Source organism: Dryobates pubescens, chromosome 16 (genome assembly GCF_014839835.1).
Source record: "Dryobates pubescens isolate bDryPub1 chromosome 16, bDryPub1.pri, whole genome shotgun sequence".
Lineage (NCBI taxonomy): Eukaryota > Metazoa > Chordata > Aves > Piciformes > Picidae > Dryobates > Dryobates pubescens.
In genome coordinates, this window is record NC_071627.1 from 11,880,960 (window position 1) to 11,898,490 (window position 17,531).

Below are 17,531 nucleotides of genomic sequence, written 5' to 3' on the forward strand. Positions count from 1 at the left end.
CACAGATTTCCACTAGCACACGGGTTGTGGGTCTTGGTTACTGCTTTCCTTTCTTGGTGGTCCTGCAGCATCTTGATGTCAGAGTCCAGAATGGAAGGGAAAGAGCCAGAGAGTTCACCCACCCAAGCAGCTTTTCACTTAATACTGGGCTGAGCTTGCCCATTCTGGCATGTCCATCTAAATGTGCTTCTCGCAGCTGTTCCTCTGTTACAGTTTTGCTCATAGAGACTAGATTGGACCTGCTGCTCAGCTTATGTTGCTGATGTTTCAGACAAAAAGCTCTAATGTAATCCTAGTTATGTGTGGAGTGGTTTTAGTATTCCTTTTTTTGTTTTGTTTAAGTAACTGTTCTCAGCAATGTTCTCCTATCTTTGTTTCACTCTTGTGTGTGGACTGCTATGTGACTTCCTTGAAACAGAATGGAAGAATCAGGATTGTGAAATGTAATATATTAAAATATTTTCCTGGCTTCTTTAAAACCAAGTCACTGGTAAGAGCCGATAAGTACATGTGAGTGGCATTTGCACCAAGTGATTGGTTTCCAAGTCTCACTCATACTGCCAGCCGTTTCCCAGTACTCATGGGCACTGTATCTCCTCATCCTGATTGCACATCTGTGTTGCTAAATGAAAGCAATCGGAGTCAGCATGAAAATTTAATCAGCTGGCTCTGGCATTGGTCATGTTCTCGGTTGTGTATTTGTTTTCTGTCTGCAGAAGTCCTCAGCCATTGTCAACCAGAACAGCTCCAGTGTTTACAGGCACTGATGTTTACTAAGCTCAAATCTGTCTCTGTTGGTGGTATTCTGAACACAGACCAGATCTCTGGACTTGCCAGAGAAAGCCTGGAAAGCTACAAACCTTACAGCCTTCCTCTTCCAGTCTAAAAAGTAATGTTTCAGAAGCAGAAAGATTCTTAGACAAATTAGTGATCTGTCACCATATGTGTGGCAGGCTTGGGTTTTAGCTTCTCCTTTATAGGGTTGCTTACTGTTAGGTACCAATGTGTCTGGTCTTGTCTGGTCTTTTGTCCCTGTCCCCTGATTTTTATGCTTCTAAGTAGGACACAGAAACCCATGTGAGAAACCTTTACAACTTGACACTGCCTGTATTTCTCTTTGATGGCTCTAACAAGTGGCGAATGGCTGTGCCAGAAGGAATCTCTTCTCTGTGTTGAACTTGATGGGTACCCATTAGGGTTTCAGCAGGCCATTAGGGACTGCCAAGCAAAGGGAAGGAGACCTGAACTCCTGACTGAAGGAAAGGTTTAGCTGGAAGGGGTTGCATCCCTGAGTGCTACCTCTTAATGAAAAGAAATCACTTCTTAGAAATTCTTAGTAAAGCTTCACTCTCCTTCCTGGGGAAGATGCTTTAATTGATCTGCTAATTCTCTGACACTTATAACTGGATCAAAATGCTCCAGTGAGATTTGGTCTGCCCCCATACTGAATGAGAAGCTACTTGCTGTACCCACAGTTGTGGATTAAGGAGGCTTTGCAGAGCAGCCCAGCATCTGTTAGCCATCCTCAGGAGGGAGTTGGCAGTTGCTGCTCTGAATCCCTTCCTCTCTGTGGAGCAGCTCAGAGCTGGTTAAAACAACCAGCAGCCTGCCCTCAGCCTGGAGATTCTGTGGCACTCTTAGGAGGAAGGTGCACAGAGGAAGGGGAGAGCAGAAGAGCAACTGGGAGGATAGGGAGGGAGTAGCAGCCAAGCAAATTGATTCAACCAGTTGCTTTTGGGAGTGTCGCCATGGACCAGGTACAGTCCTGGTGAAAGGGCAAAAGGATTCCTTGTAAGGAAATAAAATCTCTGTTAAGTGCCTTGAAACAAATTATTGCTTTCACAGTGGCATCTTATTAACTCTAAAGAATCTGCTATGCTAGATGGGTTTTTCTCTCTCTTTTGCCAACATCTATTTAGATGAAGAGTCTGTGAGCTGTCCTCAGTCCTGGGCAGTGACATGTCCATAAAAAAGCAGTACCTGATTTATAGCTGTATACATTCAAAATGCTTAAGCACAATTACAGATGGGGCTGAAGAATTTGAATGAGTACGGCAGTGCTGTCAGCTCCCTGCAGCGGGATACTGTGTACTTCAGCAGAAAGCCTCATACATGCACAAACACATTTCAGCACCTTTGCTCATGCCCTCTTCAAAAATATGGGTCTGTATTGGAACAATATTTTTAGAGTGGTTTCTTCTGCACAAATACAGCTTCATTGGTACTTATGTTCTGCTTAATTATGCTTCACATTTTGATCAACCTAAACAAGAGGTCTGTGACTGGGAAGAAGATACCTTTTTGGGTGATTTTGCCTAAGTGGCATCTGTAGTGTGCTTATTTAATAGCAGTGTTTCCAGTTCTTCCTGGACCAGACAAATTGTACCTATTCTAGCCTTTGCATGGGTGAATTGTCACATCATGGTGGTGAGCTGACCTGTCTGCTATTACAGGAGGAAAGTTGCTCCCAAATTCACTCCTCCTGCAGATGCCAGCATTGCCTGATAGTTACACAGCAAAATCTGGTTTACACACTGCTGATTCCAAGCAGGGTTAAATGTATTTAATAAATAAGACATATTTTTTTTCCTTTCTTTTTAATACACCTGAGCAAACCCCCACAGCTGCCCAGGGAGGTGGTGGAGTCACCATCCCTGGAGGTGTTCAAGAGGGGATTGGACGTGGCACTTGGTGCCATGGTTTAGTAGTCATGAGGTCTTGGGTGACAGGTTGGACTGGATGATCTTTGAGGTCTCTTCCAGCCTTATTGATTCTATGATTTTTCAGCCTGAGAAAAATAATCCCTCTCTTTCTGTTAAAGCAAACACCAAACCACCCAAACAAAACAAAACCAAAGTAAGTTTGCTTAAAAAAAACAACAAAAGCTTATTGTAAGAAACAAACTTAAGGATGAAGTAGAAAGAGTGAATAATGTGGACTTTCTGCTGTGCAGAATTCCAGTGCAGGGGGCCACGAGGTTGATCAGAGGGCTGGAGCACCTCTCCTATGAGGACAGACTGAAAGAGTTGGGGCTGTTCAGTCTGGAGAAAAGAAGACTCTGAGGTGACCTAATTGTGGCTTTCCAGTATCTGAAGGGGGCCTACAAGAAGGCTGGGGAGGGACTTGTCAGGATATCAGGTAGTGATAGGACTAGGGAGAATGGAATTAAACTGGAGGTGGGGAGATTCAGGCCGGAGGTGAGGAAGAAGCTCTTCACCATGAGAGTGGTGAAGCCCTGGAATGCGTTGTCCAGAGAGGTTGTTGTGGCCCCATCCCTGGAGGTGTTTAAGTCCAGGCTGGATGAGGCTCTGGGCAGCTTGATCTAGTGTGAGGTGTCCCTACCCATGGCAGGGGGGTTTGAACTAGATGATCCTTCTGGTCCCTTCCAACCCTGACTGATTCTTCTACCTAGCTGTGAGCATCCATATGTTACAGCCTTGCTTGTTCACTGTGTGGTTCCCCAGTAATGAAGCAACACTTCATGGAGCTGGGTAACTTAAGAGAGAAGAAAGCTACCCAGAGCCTTTGCACTGTAAAGGAACTGAGACACTGGCCACAAACATTCTGCAAGTGGAGATGACTTCTGCCTGTATTGCAATGAAATCTGAACACTTGTGAGAAGGGAAATTTGAAAGATTTTCCAAAAGGAAGATTATTAAATCATAGTTAAAGCTTCCATTTTGTGCAAAATAAGTTTTTTTGGATTTGTTTTGTTTTTAATTGACCTTCTCGTTCTGGAACATCACCTTGGGAGGAGTGACATCCCCCACAAAACAATCTGGATTCTAAACAGTTTCAGTGCCCTGTTTGGGAACTTAGCCCAAGCTGTTCCTGCGCCCAAGGATGGCTTGGACACAGGGACCTTCAGCCCCTTCTGACATATTTATGGCTGTGGGGCACCTATCAGGCAGCAGCAGCCCACAGCAGCATCTGGCCCATGCTGGCACCCCAACGTGCCTGGGCTGTTCTCATTTGGAGGCTGCCGATGCAGCTGCAGTTAGATATTCCCAGCAGCAGCCTGCAGTGCTGGAGCAGAGGCACAGCTTTGGAAGGCTCAGTGAGGCTGTTGAGGAGAAGATAATGCACACACATATGCACACATTCTCTATCTCCAGGTGACAAGTCCTGTCCCAGAATAAAGAAATCTGAAGTGAGGTTGCAGCTTTGTGATCCCTGGCAGTCGTGGCCTTAAACACTGTATATGTGATTGAGAGCATTCATTAGAAGGGCTTTGTGTTGTTCAAGTTGATTGTCCTTTCACCATTGTTTACTTACCTTCATCTTCCAAATGTCTGCTTCATCCTCATGTCAGTTCTGCAGCCAGAGCCAAGGGTATGGAGTCCCACCTGTTCAAAATCCCACATTTCAGGGCAAAAATAGCTATAGGTTTTAACTGCAGTGCACAACCTACCATAATGCCCAACTATAAAGTTCTGGTTTCCCCATAATAAACCAAGGATAGCCCATCCCTGAATTAGGCACTGAACTAATTATTCTTTCTGATAGTTTCATTCTCCCACATTATGTATTCATTGATTATTGTTCTTCCACAAGCCTTTTTCTAACTCAAAGCTAGAGTACACCAATGTTGATGGAAATCAGAGCAGTAATAAATCTGGGACTTGGAGAGAAAAAAAAACAACAACCACTGGCAGCAATAATTCTCAGAGAGAATAAGTCCATTTGTAATGTGTTGTCTTGGCTCATCAGAGATTTTGTGATGAATAACCTAGTCCAAAAAAAAAAAAAGTAGAAAAATTTCCATTGCTTCATTTATAATTCAGCTGTCTCCTATGACCAGTTAATAAATTAACTGCCCTCTGAAGACTTTCTGATATTTCTTCTGATAAAGCATCACAGTTTGATGGCTTGACAGAGTCTCCTGGTTTTCCTTTCTGATGCTGCTTTGGAATCAGTATCTTGCCTTGATCCTGGCTCATCCTGCAATTCCCAGGCTGGGGGAACCACTTCTAAGGCCAGTGGCTTGGTACCACTTTTTTGAGGAGCTTTCTGCCTCCGTATTCATTATTTGCACTCTCTGCACCTTACCAAAGCACGTGTGGGAGACCTGTACAAGTTACTGTTTTCCATGCAGTTATTGCTGCTCTAAACTTCAGTAAAAGTCTTGTGGTATGTTTAAGCAGATAGATTAATGCTGTGAGTAGCTGTGGTAGGATATTTTGCTGGGCTGGTTACCCATTAATAAGAAACAGGTCTCCTGCACAACTGATCTTTGTCAGAGCGTGCCCCTCTCTGCAGGCCAGAGACGCCCCGCTGCTTCTGCCTGTCACATCTTCAGCCATCAGACTGTCAGGGGAAAGGGTTGTTTCCTTGCAGTTAGCCAGGCAGTAAGCTTTCAGGAAATAGGATTTGCATGAACATGTTTCTATTTTCCACTCTTCATCTCCACCCAGAACCAGTTTTAAAAAGAATAAATTACAAATGATGACCTTTTCCAGCAGATTTCTTCCTCTGCCCAGGTGTGGGGTATCTCTGCGTGACCTGAGCTCTGTCCCAGGCTCCTTGTGTGACTGAACAAATCTCCTGACAGAGGAGCAGCTCTAAAACCAAATACTCATGAGCCAGGGCTGCCCAGGCATGCCACAGCCTTGGCACTGGGAAGAGAAAACTTCTCTCTCAGTATTCATTCTTTATATATAAAAGGACAGGAGTGCTCTTTGTGCATTGTGTCCTGCTGAGATGACAAGCCTTTGGTAGGAGCTGACCCTCACCATGTGGGTGATTTGCAGCTCTGAGGAGTCTCTTTGCCAAGTGTGTGTGTGCTGCTTTGCATACAGTGCCTGTGTCCCCAGCACATCCCCCCCCATAGTTCAGCCACTCGCAGGAAAAGGTGCCTAATGAGATGGTCCAGGTTTTTATGTGAGAAGGAGCATCTCCTAATTCTTCAGACTCTACCTAGATCTGTGTCCAAACCACCACTAATCTAAGAGACTGCAAAGTATGTACTCATGTGTGGAACTAAGATTGTACATGCTTGGGAGAAAGAGCCTTTAATACCCCAACCAAACACACCCAAGAGAATTCCTCTCAGTGGTGACTGCATCTCAGCTTGAGCTGTCTTTTGTGCAGAGAAGTTTGAAGCTGAATCAAAGCAATGCTAAATGTATTCACAATTTCATATTAACCACAGTAAAACAGAAAGTGCTGCCAGGTTCCATGGCCTGTAAAATGTGTGTTTTGCAGGAAATACTTTTGTTTAACAAACCATACAAGAGTTATTGAACTGTTTAAATAGTATGTAAATATTTTCCATTTGTATTTCTTTGCAGCTGGGGATTGGTGTGGTACCAAATGGCATTTCAATATCTTGTTTCAGCGCTAAGTGATGTACTGTGTTTCTTGCAGAGCACACAAACAACCAAGCACATGCTTCTCGGTTTCCAGTGTGGGTGGTGGAACACGGAGCTTTATTTGTGGTGTAAATTGCTGTATTGTGACAATGGGAGGAAATGAGACTTTTTAGGCAGCAAGGAGCAGTGCTGAGAAATGAAATGTGCTGCTCATGAGATCACTTAAGAGGAAGATTGAGGTATACACACACAAGAAAATAGACTGCTCAGACCGAGGGACTCTGTGCAAGTTGGGAGGAGGGATGGTGTGGAGGTCTCTGCATTAGGCAGGGGCCGTGTCCAGCTGGACATTACCAACCAGAGATAGCTTAGGCAGACATGAAGGTAGTGCTGCTCAGGTCTGTAGAGAGAGAAGTTCCTCTCTGTGAGAAGTATAGGAGCTGGAGCAGCTCTGCCTAGGAGCAAGTGGTGAGATGAACCTTCATTGCTTTCAGTACTGCAGCAAGTATGCAGCTTCATCATTGCTGCTGGGGAAGTACTGAGATCTTCAGTTTTCTTCTCTCCACAACTACTCTGAGAAGGAGCAGGTCACATGACGTGAAGAGATTTTTCAGTTCTCCTAACTAGAAACTTCCAAGGGCAAAGAAGATCAAAGGTTGGACTCGATGATCTTTGAGGTCTGTTCCAACCTTGGTGATACTGTGATCCTGCTGCAGGCTTTGACTTGCCCCTACTGTAACAGCTATGATAACTGCAGGACAGTGGTTTTTCCACTGGCTCTAGTATGTTTCTGAAACAAATTTACTTCTGCCTGAGGGCAGGGAGGTTGTGCTGGTGCTCTTATAGCCGAGAGAACAACAAAAGTGGCTGAAAACAATCCTGGAGCTAAGGACCCACCCCCTCTGCGTGTTTGGCAGTGAGGGATTTGTGCATAAAGCCATTTTTATATCTCCTCTATTGAGTTTCTTGAAATTCATTCAATTAAACAGTCTGGATCAGGGTCTGAAAACCTGCCTTCTGATTTTTTTTTATGTCATCTTGATACTCAAGAGATTGAGGCAGATGTGCCTCTGGCCAGCTCAATATCCCATCACACCCTACAGCACTCTAGTACTCCGGTTTCTTAAAAGTGGGACAGGCAGTGTCCCACAAACTCTGCTGTGTGACAGGAGTGGGGTTTGCAGTGAGATCAGTGCTCTGCTATGTTTATTTTCTTGAGAATAGGAACAAGGTCAATCCTTGGAAACAATGAACTGAATTTATGCTTTTTTGTCTTCTTTTTCATTGATCCATAGTTGCTCAGAAACTGCTTTATTAGCTTGCCCAGAGAGTAATCCATAACCTGTGGGGTGTTGAAGGGGGAAGAAAAATTTTAAAAGTACAATCCTAAGACTCCTCTTGGAAAAGATGGCAACTAATAAAGCCTACAGTAAGTGCTTCTGGTTCTCTTTAAGAAAGAATTTTGCAAACAGTGGCAACACCACTGTAGTTTCACTTATTTGTACTATTCTTTGTGTTAAGCAAACATAAGCATCTGAATTTGGAGCACATTGAGAAGTGCTGCTTTCAAAATAGAGCCAAAAAACACAGACTGTGAACCTAAAACTCTTAGTAAGAATTTGAATAATCTAAGAGGGAATTAATTTCCAGCTGAACCCTTGAGAGGTGGCTCTGAGCAGGTTTTCATACAGTGAAGAAAACCTTATTGTTACAAGAAGCTTTTTTTTTCCCTTTTTCTCTTTAAGGGCTTTTTTCCCCTATCTCTGTAAAGAAGCAAAGAAAATATTACTTATAGCTAGAAAGTATTATCTACACTGTAAACTTCTGATAACCCACAAGGTTACCCAATACAGAAAAAGAGCTCAACTTTCTGTTATTTTTTGCAGTACATGTATTGTCTTCTTGCTATCTGCTAATCATCTCTGATGCACCTTCATCTTTTCAAGCCCAGTAGTTACAGTGGGACCTCTCCGTGTGCTCTAGCTCTTTCTGTTAATTGATTTCACCCTCACTAACTCAGGACATTATTATCATGCTTTCTCTAATGACTGCATTTACATTTCTTTGTTCTCACAGAGGGAAGTTAGTTTGCAGCTAGTGTTAGAATGAAAATTGAGATCCATCTTTACTAGACTTGAAGTGGGATGGGAGTTTTATGCTGTCCTTAGGTTACCCAGTAAAGCAGAATTTTCCTGGCAGTGAGTGATTTTATGGCTAATAGCTCAACACCCTTTGCTTCAGCTGAGATTCAGGGCCTCTTTAAGCAACTGCTTATTCTCTTCATTGCAAACCTGTCTTGGTGGATCAAGACTGTTCAATGTCATATGCTTATACTACATGTGGCAGAGTGGAGGTCATCAGATTGTTATGAATTGTTTGTATTTGCTTTTAGTAAAGCTCCTGGTATGCACTGCTGGCTAGTGTGTTTGGGGGCTATGTATGCCCTTTAAATCCATGGTTGGTTGTAAGCTCCTGAAACCAGCTTCTCTTGGAAGTATTCTTGAAGTTTTAGTTCTATAGGAGAAAGTGTGGTGGTACCTGTAGTCATTAATTGGTGAATGCTATTTCTGCCTTGAGTTGTTCAAGATTCACTTCTGTTATTCACCTCTTCAGTGTCTCCATTGTACTTGCACAACAGCAACCAACTGGAGCTTCTACTGTGGTTTTCTTGTGCTGGTTTTTTCTTGGTTTTCTAGTGTTTTTCTTGGGCAGAGAACAGCTGAGCCAGTTAGCAAAGCTAAGCACCAGGCATTTTCTCATATCATTGATGCTGGTGGGAAGCCATCTTCTAATGTTTACTTCTACCAGTTTTGTCTGCAGCCAAATACTGAATTAAACACTCTAAAGGAGAGTAAATTCTTTCAATTCCTGCACCAGGTTAACATCCAATCCCAAAGATGTTTTCGTTTCATCTAGCTATGCATCTGTCAAGGGCAAGCCAAAAGTAAAATGCTCAGAGAATAATGAAAGGAGGTTTAATCTCTCAAATAGTTTAGCACTGTTGTGATGCATGTGGTGTGTTGAAGCCTTCTCAGATGTGCCAGATGGAAACTCATTCTCACTTCTATACATGCATGGTGTTTGATGTATTTTAGTTAATGGGAAAGTATTGAACATGAAACCAGGAGGGCTCACTAATGCATCTAGGACAGCAGCAGCAACAGGAGGTGAGACACTGTGGAGACAAAGGCATGGTGAGAGGGTGTTCTGGATGTTTGGGCAGCTGGAGGCACACGCTGCATGGAAATGAAGGAAATAGATGGCAGACAGGTGGCCTGAGGGCAGGAGCTGTTCAGGTTGGAGGCAAGGACAGGGAGCCACAGACAGTAATATTCTGACCAGAACTCTTGTGCCTCTTGCAGGTCATACTGTGTACCCAGTTCCCCAGGAAAGAGAAAGAGATATCATGAGAAGCTATATACAAATCTTTAAAATAATTAATTTTGTAACTTTTAGCCTAATTTGCTGATGAAATTTTCTTCTAGGGAAGGTGAGGATGACCATGTTGCAAGTGAAGTATCTGCAAAGAGCACCAGCTAACACTTTTCCAGACCACTTGGGACTTCTTCACCTTTACTAATCACTTCTTTATTTCTACAGCTGTCAAAAGTGGAGAGGAAGGCTGTGGCCATGGACCTCTCTTGTTGCCCTTCAGCAGACTTCAGAAATTTGCACACCAAGTCCTTATACCTTCTCAGAGTTGCTAGGATGACTGCTACATTGCTGTCTTGCTGCATGCCTGGATGCTTGCATGGGTGCATGACTGCATGCATGCTTCCCTTCACACACTGCCCGGAGTTTGATGGTCATGCAGGGGACAGCAAGCTCTGCCTTGCCTTTGTGCCCCTTGGGTTGAGGGAAAGAGGCAATTCAGGGGGAAAAAATTGGTAAAATACACCTAAAAAAAAATCCTGCAGTCTCTGTGAAAGGGCATCCTATGGCACTTACAGAATTCATCCAGTGTCACCTTAAACTGAAGAAAAGACAAAGCTGTGTATGGTTGTCGCTTTCTTTTTGTTAAATTCTTTTCTTACTTTTTCCTAGACCCTGCCCGATGGTTTTACGTGTATCAGAGAGGTAAAATTTAAACCAGTTTGACTCTATTGGTCATATACTTTTTGTAGCAAAGGTTTTCTTAAGCTGGAAACAAGTTCCCCCTGGCTGAGTTTATTCTCAGTTTCAGTGCTGACAGCAAACAAAATCAAAGGTGCTTGAAAATTACAGGGCTGGGTGAGGCTGCAGTGGGAGTACAGTCAAGTCCTCTCTGATGAAGGCAGTCCCATCTTGTACTCAACCTACAAGTTCTTCTGTGTGAAGTGCTTTACACATCCTGATGTGCTAAGTCAAGCATTTAGCAGGTCAGATACTCTCCATGTAAAGTTTTGGGATGGTGTTAGTGGGAATTTCCCCAAAATCATCAGGGGGAATTGACTTTGTAACCTTTCCAGTGAGTGCTTTTTGCAAGTTCACCTTTGAACAGCTGCTTGGAGAAAAGCACTTGTCCCCAAAGCACCTTTTCTGCAGTAAAACACCCAGCAGGCTTTTCCACCTGTTTTGACAAGTTGCTTCCCATATGAATGTTGTTACAGACAGGTGGGAATGTGCAAGGAAAATTGAAAAGCCAGTGCTGTCCCAAGTGAGGTTTAGTGCGGTGGAAGCATGCTCTGCTGCCTTCTACCCTGGGAATGGCGACAGCAAAGCTGTTTCTGATGATGAGCAGATGTCATACAGTGTCTGCAGAAACTTGCAGTCAAACCTGACATTGTGTAGTTCGTGCTCAAATCGCTGTACCTGATCTTACTTGTGTGCCACAAAGGTATTTTGGGAGGGACCCGTGGTCTCTCATTATTCCTGCACCTCTTCTTTCAGAGTATAACCTTGTTCTAGCTTCCTACATACTGCTGTGAAGCTAGTTCAGTGAGCAGAGAGGCATAGGGAAGTGTTTATAGCACTCTAAGAATTGATAGTGGTTGGTCTTTCATGCAGTTTTTCTCTGCAGCTGGTGGTTTTGCAGGTTCATACAGGCAGAACAACCTTGCTGTCCTTGACTGTGTAATGAATTTGATGTCGCTGATTTAGTGGTGAAATGGAATCAAAAAGTCACTCCAGGGAAAGGGAGGGGGCAAGTAAGGACACATCACAAGCTCCTGTTTGCTTCATTGGCTGGAGAGATCCCTTTGGTTTGAAAATCAGTTTCCTCAGCCAGGCAAAATAATATTATTAATAATAATAATTTATTAATAAAGGACTGCTCCACTTTAATTATATGTGTTTAATATTTGATAGATCAGTACATATCTTAGTGTTATTCTATTGATGTTTTCCATGAGCAGATTTTACTTTAGGGGTTTTTTTAGGATTCATGGATGAGCATAGCTGTGCTTTTAAGTGGTAGCTCAGCTGTCAGTGTGCCATCCTAGACCTTTTGGTCTGCAGGTATTTGCCATATGGGGTGGCTTAAAGGCTAAAACTTGAATTTTTCTCCTGGTGGAAGCACCTGAAACTGCACAAGAACATTTTGACAGTCCCCACTAGTGGAGCTGTACTTGGGAGCTGCTTCTGCCCCAGGGATCTGGAGCCACAGACCTCAAAGGACTTCACAAAAGCAGGATTTCCTACAGCTCCCTCTTACACCAGCATGTAGGGTCTGCATCAGCAATGCAACTGTTGTCTCATTCCCTTCCCCTTAGCTTTCTGCCTTAATGAGTGTTTATGGACTCAGGCCCTGAGTTATTTTTCTTCATGAAATTTTCAAGTATTTGCAATTGGTTTCCCAGAGGCAGGATCTATTTCCTGTGAGACCTGCCCAAGCAAGTGTTCTCTCTGGAGATTAATTTCAAAGATGTCATGGATAAACCAGAGTTAATTTTTTTGTTTTCTTCAGGTCCCTGATCCTAAAATATAGCTAATGTTTTTTTAATAAAAATAAGATGCAGTCTAATAATTCTTGCACATAATTTAATCCCCTTCTGCTGTATTTGTAAGATTACCCATTTCATCTAATGCCTGTCAGTTTTACAATTAACACAGGGCACATTAGCTGCATTTCACATCTTGACTTCTTTCTTTAACAAAAAGTGAATTTAATATAAGCAACATGTTTTCACAATTCTCCCATTAGCCATGGAGCCTGGCATTACAGTTTCACCTTGCAGACATTGGAAGCAATGGATAGAGCCATTTGCATTTTTATTAAACCATCATTTACACCCTCCCCTTAAACTGTGGTTGAGGCCTTGGGTTGCCCTTGGCCAGCCCTAATGATGTCATTGAAACACTGCTGTTGCTTGCTTGCCAGGCACGTAGGATGGAGGGCTAGAAATGCTTCCAGTGTTTTAGGTGGCTGCTGTGGAAAAGGTGTTTGATGGTCCTTGTGTTTCACAAGGGACTTTGGCCCAGCAAAACAAACTCTGTGCTTTTGTGCAAGGTGCTTCTTTGTGCAGAGGCAGCTGCCAGCAAGAGGAAGGAGGAGCAGGCTAATCAAGACCTATCTGAATGAGTTCCTGTGCAACCTGCGCTAGATTATATGGTCCCTCTCTGGCAGGGCAGTTGGACTCAAAGATCACCAGAGGTCCCTTCCAACCTCTAGCATCCTGTGATCCTATGAATACATATGAGCCCAATGGCTGTTCAACAGCAGAGCCCAGAAAGCAGCTGAAAATAGCACACAATTGTTTCACAGAATGCTCGGGGTTGGAAGGGACCTCCAGAGGTCATTGAGTCCAACTTCCCCTGCAAAGCAGGATCACTGAGGACAGGTCACACAGGAATGAGTCCAGGTGCGTTTTGAAGATCTCTAGAGAAGGAAACTCCACAATCCCTCTGGCATGGTCTGTGGTCAATGTAATCTGTTCCACTTGTGAGGAAAGGATTGCTGGATGTGAGGAATGTATGGAAATAGCTCACCAAAGAGAATAGTAGAAGATGTGCTGTCAATAGTTTAGGACTTGACTCCTGTGCTGACAGCAGCACATCACCTGTCCTGTGCTACTGGTGACTGACTGGGTCTCTGCACATTTAGAAATTGGGTTTGGACACTTCTTGTAGGTGTCTTAGATGTGTATGTTGACAAGGAAAGAGTGTTTTCCATAGCATGGCAGACAGATGTGCCTGTGTCCAACGGAACAGAAAGATCTGGAAAACTGAAATGTTGGAGCAGGTGGTTTTCCCTCCAAATCAAGAGATTTCTGGCCTTTACAATGGGAAAGGGAAGGGCTGAGTCCATCTGCCTGGTTCTGTGATGGAAAGCAGTAGTCAGCTGTGGTGGAAAATCTCTCTTCCTCGGTGATGAAACAATTTTGTCCACAGGCATGTAGACGTACAAGACAGCTCTTAACATGAATAGCCTTAAATTACACCAGTTTAACACTTGGAGAAATGCAAATTCTGTTCAGCAAAGTTTACAGCAGTGAAACACAGAGCCATTTGCAGGCAGTCCAGGTCTGGAAAACTTCAAATTCTACAGATAAGAAAAGGTGAAATTAGATACAGAAGGGTGTATAAACCAAGCCTCATTAAGTAATTTCCAAAGTATGTTCAGTTAAAATATTGATCTGCTCTAATGAAAATTTATTCTTTGCTCTTGAACAAGCAGCAGAGAAATTAAATACAATATCTTTCATTAGCAACAATCCATAAAATATGCATGTACTGGCAAGTCTGTCAGGATGATTTGTCTTTGTAAAGTGAAGCCACTATTTATTTTGTCTGATGCACAGAACGTGCCTATCCTACATGCTAAGCAAGTAGAGATGGTGTTTTGCCCAAAAACTGCAAAATGAAGTCATTGTCATAGCCTAGACTTACTTTTGTGTAAGATGATGACAGGTGCTTCCACCAACCCTAGACCTCATATTAAATCAGCCATAAAAGCGTGGCCAGAGACAAATTCTGAATCAGCAACCACTCCTTGCCCTTCCTCCAGTTTTAAAAACTTTGCCAGAAAAGCATGTCCTGCGCCAGCTGAACAGTGCAGGTCACCTTCAGTCTAGGACACAACTCGCTGCAACTGGCTGGTGTGAACAGGATTAATCTAGGGATGATTGCAGCAAGTGCTGGAGCTACCAAAAATAAGTAAGTAAAATCAGTTATCAGTACCCACAGGCAGAGAAAGCTCCTGCTTTAGTTACTGAGTCCACCTCATGAGTAAGCACAGACAATCCAGCAACAACCAAAAACAGAGGCATGCTTTGTGATGCAGGATCGTAAATTTGGATCTGTTTTCTAAGGTTTAAGCTCTCACAAGCTGTATGCTACCCAGACATCACAGTTAAGTGTCTCCACTGAGCAGGGCAGGGGGTGAGCAATGCTGCAAGCAGCAGTGGCTGGTCAACGTGTCACCTGAGCTGAGACCCCTTGCAGTGTCTGCAGTCAAGCCCTAACTCTACTCACAGTGTATTGCAAATTGAAAGAGAAGAAAATTAACTTTAAACCAGTGGCATCCTTGTTTCCCACAAATCTGTTGGGATGTTCAGCAAGCTGTAAGCAAGGCAAACTGAGGAGGAACATGATATTAGATAAAATACCTTAACATCCTGCTTCCCTAATAGAGCTGTACGTTTGCCTGTGGAGCTGTCTGTGTGTGCCTCTGCTTGCATTCGCCACTGTGAAGTGAGCTTTGGTTTAATAAAACTGCAGTTGTTACAAATGCAGGAGCTCATATTTCATACAGTGACATCCCTGAAGAGCTGGGAGGGACTGAGCCCGGGTGATAATGAAAATGTAAATAAGAGGAAATACAATCTCCATGACAAAAAGCAAGGGCAGGTGAGGAAGAGACCCATCTCCCTTTTTACCACTGAAGTTACTTGTGGTTAACTTATGGAGAATCAGCGAATGGAGGAAAAAGGTTTAAAGGAGCTGACTTGAGAGAAAAAGCTGAAAGGAAACAACTGCATTGGAAACAATCAAGGTGCACAGAAGAGCAGCTTGTTTCCTTATGCTCCAGGTGTCCCCTGTTCTGAGGTCTGAGCTGTGCCCCACTGGATTTTAGCAGAGAAGAGAGAAAGGATGAGCAGAGGTTAAAGGGAATCTGTGAATATGGGCAGACAGCTGAGGAAAGTTTAAATGTAGCTGTTTGATGAACATAAGGGAGGGGGTGTTTGATCTGAGAGACCTCTTAATATGAAGCAGCTATTCCTAGAGTAAGTTTTGTGTTTTAAAATAGATATCCTGTCTCAGTGTTTCATGAAAAACAGCTCTTTGTTGGCAAGTGATAGATAAAATAACCTAATATGTCTCTGCCGTATTTATTTTTAGCAGTAAGGCTGCAAGAAATGCCCAGGACTGCTTTGTTGCATGTTCCACTGAAGCAGCAATTGGCACCATTTTTAGAGTGTGTTTACTGGAAAGTTGTTGGTCTGGTGTCATTTTGAGTGCACCTTTGGCCAGATCTAAAGCTTCACAAGTTTGTGTTTGTGTTTGTTTGTTTGGGTGGGTTTTTTTTGCTAAGTTTCAACACATTTCTCTTGGGAAAGGAAAAGAAGCAGATGAAAGGATTAACCCACAGGGAAGCACCAGCTCCTCTTTAGAGACAGAGACTGATGCTGGTTCTGGAATAGAGAATGAAAGGGAAAAATAGAGCATTGTTTTGAAAGGGATGGATTTTTCATGATCTCCTTTCTGCAGTTTGCTCTAAAGAAAAGAGCCACATTTCTCAGCATGGGAAATAGAATCAAATCCACAACAATAATCTGGTTTATTTTTAACACAGAAATATCTGCCCCATGGGAACAAAGCTCACGAACTGATTGTTGGAAAGAAAACCTGTTCTTGCAGGACAAGCTGAAGATGAATTGCAGCCTCTTGAAATAATGATTCCCTGAATGAGGCCAGTATTGCCAAAAGACAATATATCATTATTAAATTCACCAAGTAATATTTTATTCCAGAATATTTTGAACAAATAATTGCAAGATCCTAGTGTGGAGTATGCCAATATAAATGACAGCTAGATCAGACACCAAGGAACAGGATTTGACCTGTAAATTCTATAGATTTAAAATAAAAGGAAAAAGAGGGGAGGGGGGGAAAAAAGGGGGGGGGGGGGGAGGGGGAAGGCAAGATGTCTTGGAGCTCTAGAGGAAGCCTTCCATGGCTGAGATCTTTTCTTTAATTATTTGCTTTTTGGAATGCTACAACAAATTCCAGTGAATGTTTGGGGAAACTGGTTCTTTTAGAAGATGATGGGAATATATATGGCAAAGAAAATACTCACCAAAAAATATTACTCCTGTCAAAATCCTTCTGCAAACTGTGATTTTTCCCAGCTAGACCTTTCCTGCCTCTGTAGAAACCTCACGAACCTCCCCATCATAGGAGCATAAATAAAACCAAGTATGAGATTAATCCAGCAGGCTGGCTTCCCTCCTTAGCCTCACCACTTACATGAGGTTACACAGATTTCTTTTCCTCCCTCTGTTGATTTATGCTAGAAGATGCAACAACTTGATTCCCAGTATGGAGCACTTCTATTTTACACTGACTGAACTCCTGAGGAAGTTCAGAGTGACTCAATCCACAGGAAATGTCAATGAAAAACTGGGCATGATTAACTGCTTACAGAGCAGAGAAAGGCTCAGAGCCTAACTTGCCTGTGTAGTGCACAGCACAGAATACCTGGCTCCTTGGGAAAACCCAAATGCCTGCAAAGGTCTGTGGAAACTGCCTACTCCATTGGGGGACAGCAGAGAAATGCCTGGGGTTGTGTGCATTTTGTAAAGGGTTTTAGTTAGCTTACAGTTAACCAAAGGCAAACAAAAAGGTATTTCCTATACTATGTATGGATTAGTGACAATTCTCCCTTCTAAATGGATTGCCTCTTCATTTTTTGACCACTGTTTCCCCTTCCCTCATTTTAAGGAATTTCTTCCCCACTTTTTTTCTCTCCCTACAGCTCCTTCTGTGTTTCTTTATGTTGTGATGTGTTCTCTTTCAAAGAAATTGGCTTTCCCCCCCTTATTGCACATTATCTTTTCTTTTTCCTGTAGCAGGCATCTTTTCCCATCTTCTTTCTTCAAACAGGAGCCATCAATTCTAGATTTCATGTCCCTTTGTGTGGAGGAGGTGTCTCCTTTGGTCTTCTGGCCACTTGCCAGTGTGCAACTTGTTTTTTTCTTCATCATGAACAGCTGTGATACTCTTCTCCTGCTCCATGCTATGATAACTCTCTTACCTTTATTCCCTTGCTGTGTCAGGGACCTTGAGCGCAGCATTTAGGCG

The 17,531-nt window shown here is 43.1% G+C and overlaps 1 protein-coding gene across 6 annotated transcripts in view; it reads left to right on the plus strand.

Annotated features, from left to right (window-relative positions):
* Positions 1–17,531, plus strand: part of KCNIP1 (potassium voltage-gated channel interacting protein 1) — a 379,245-nt gene that overhangs the window by 344,102 nt on the left and 17,612 nt on the right. Inside the window, exon 2 of one of the 6 annotated variants that reach the window (XM_054168339.1) lies at positions 10,356–10,388. The exons of the other annotated variants lie outside the window; for them this stretch is intronic. Within the exon in view, the coding sequence (XP_054024314.1) occupies positions 10,356–10,388 (33 nt within the window). The remainder of the gene's footprint in view (positions 1–10,355; positions 10,389–17,531) is intronic. 6 annotated transcript variants of the gene reach the window in all.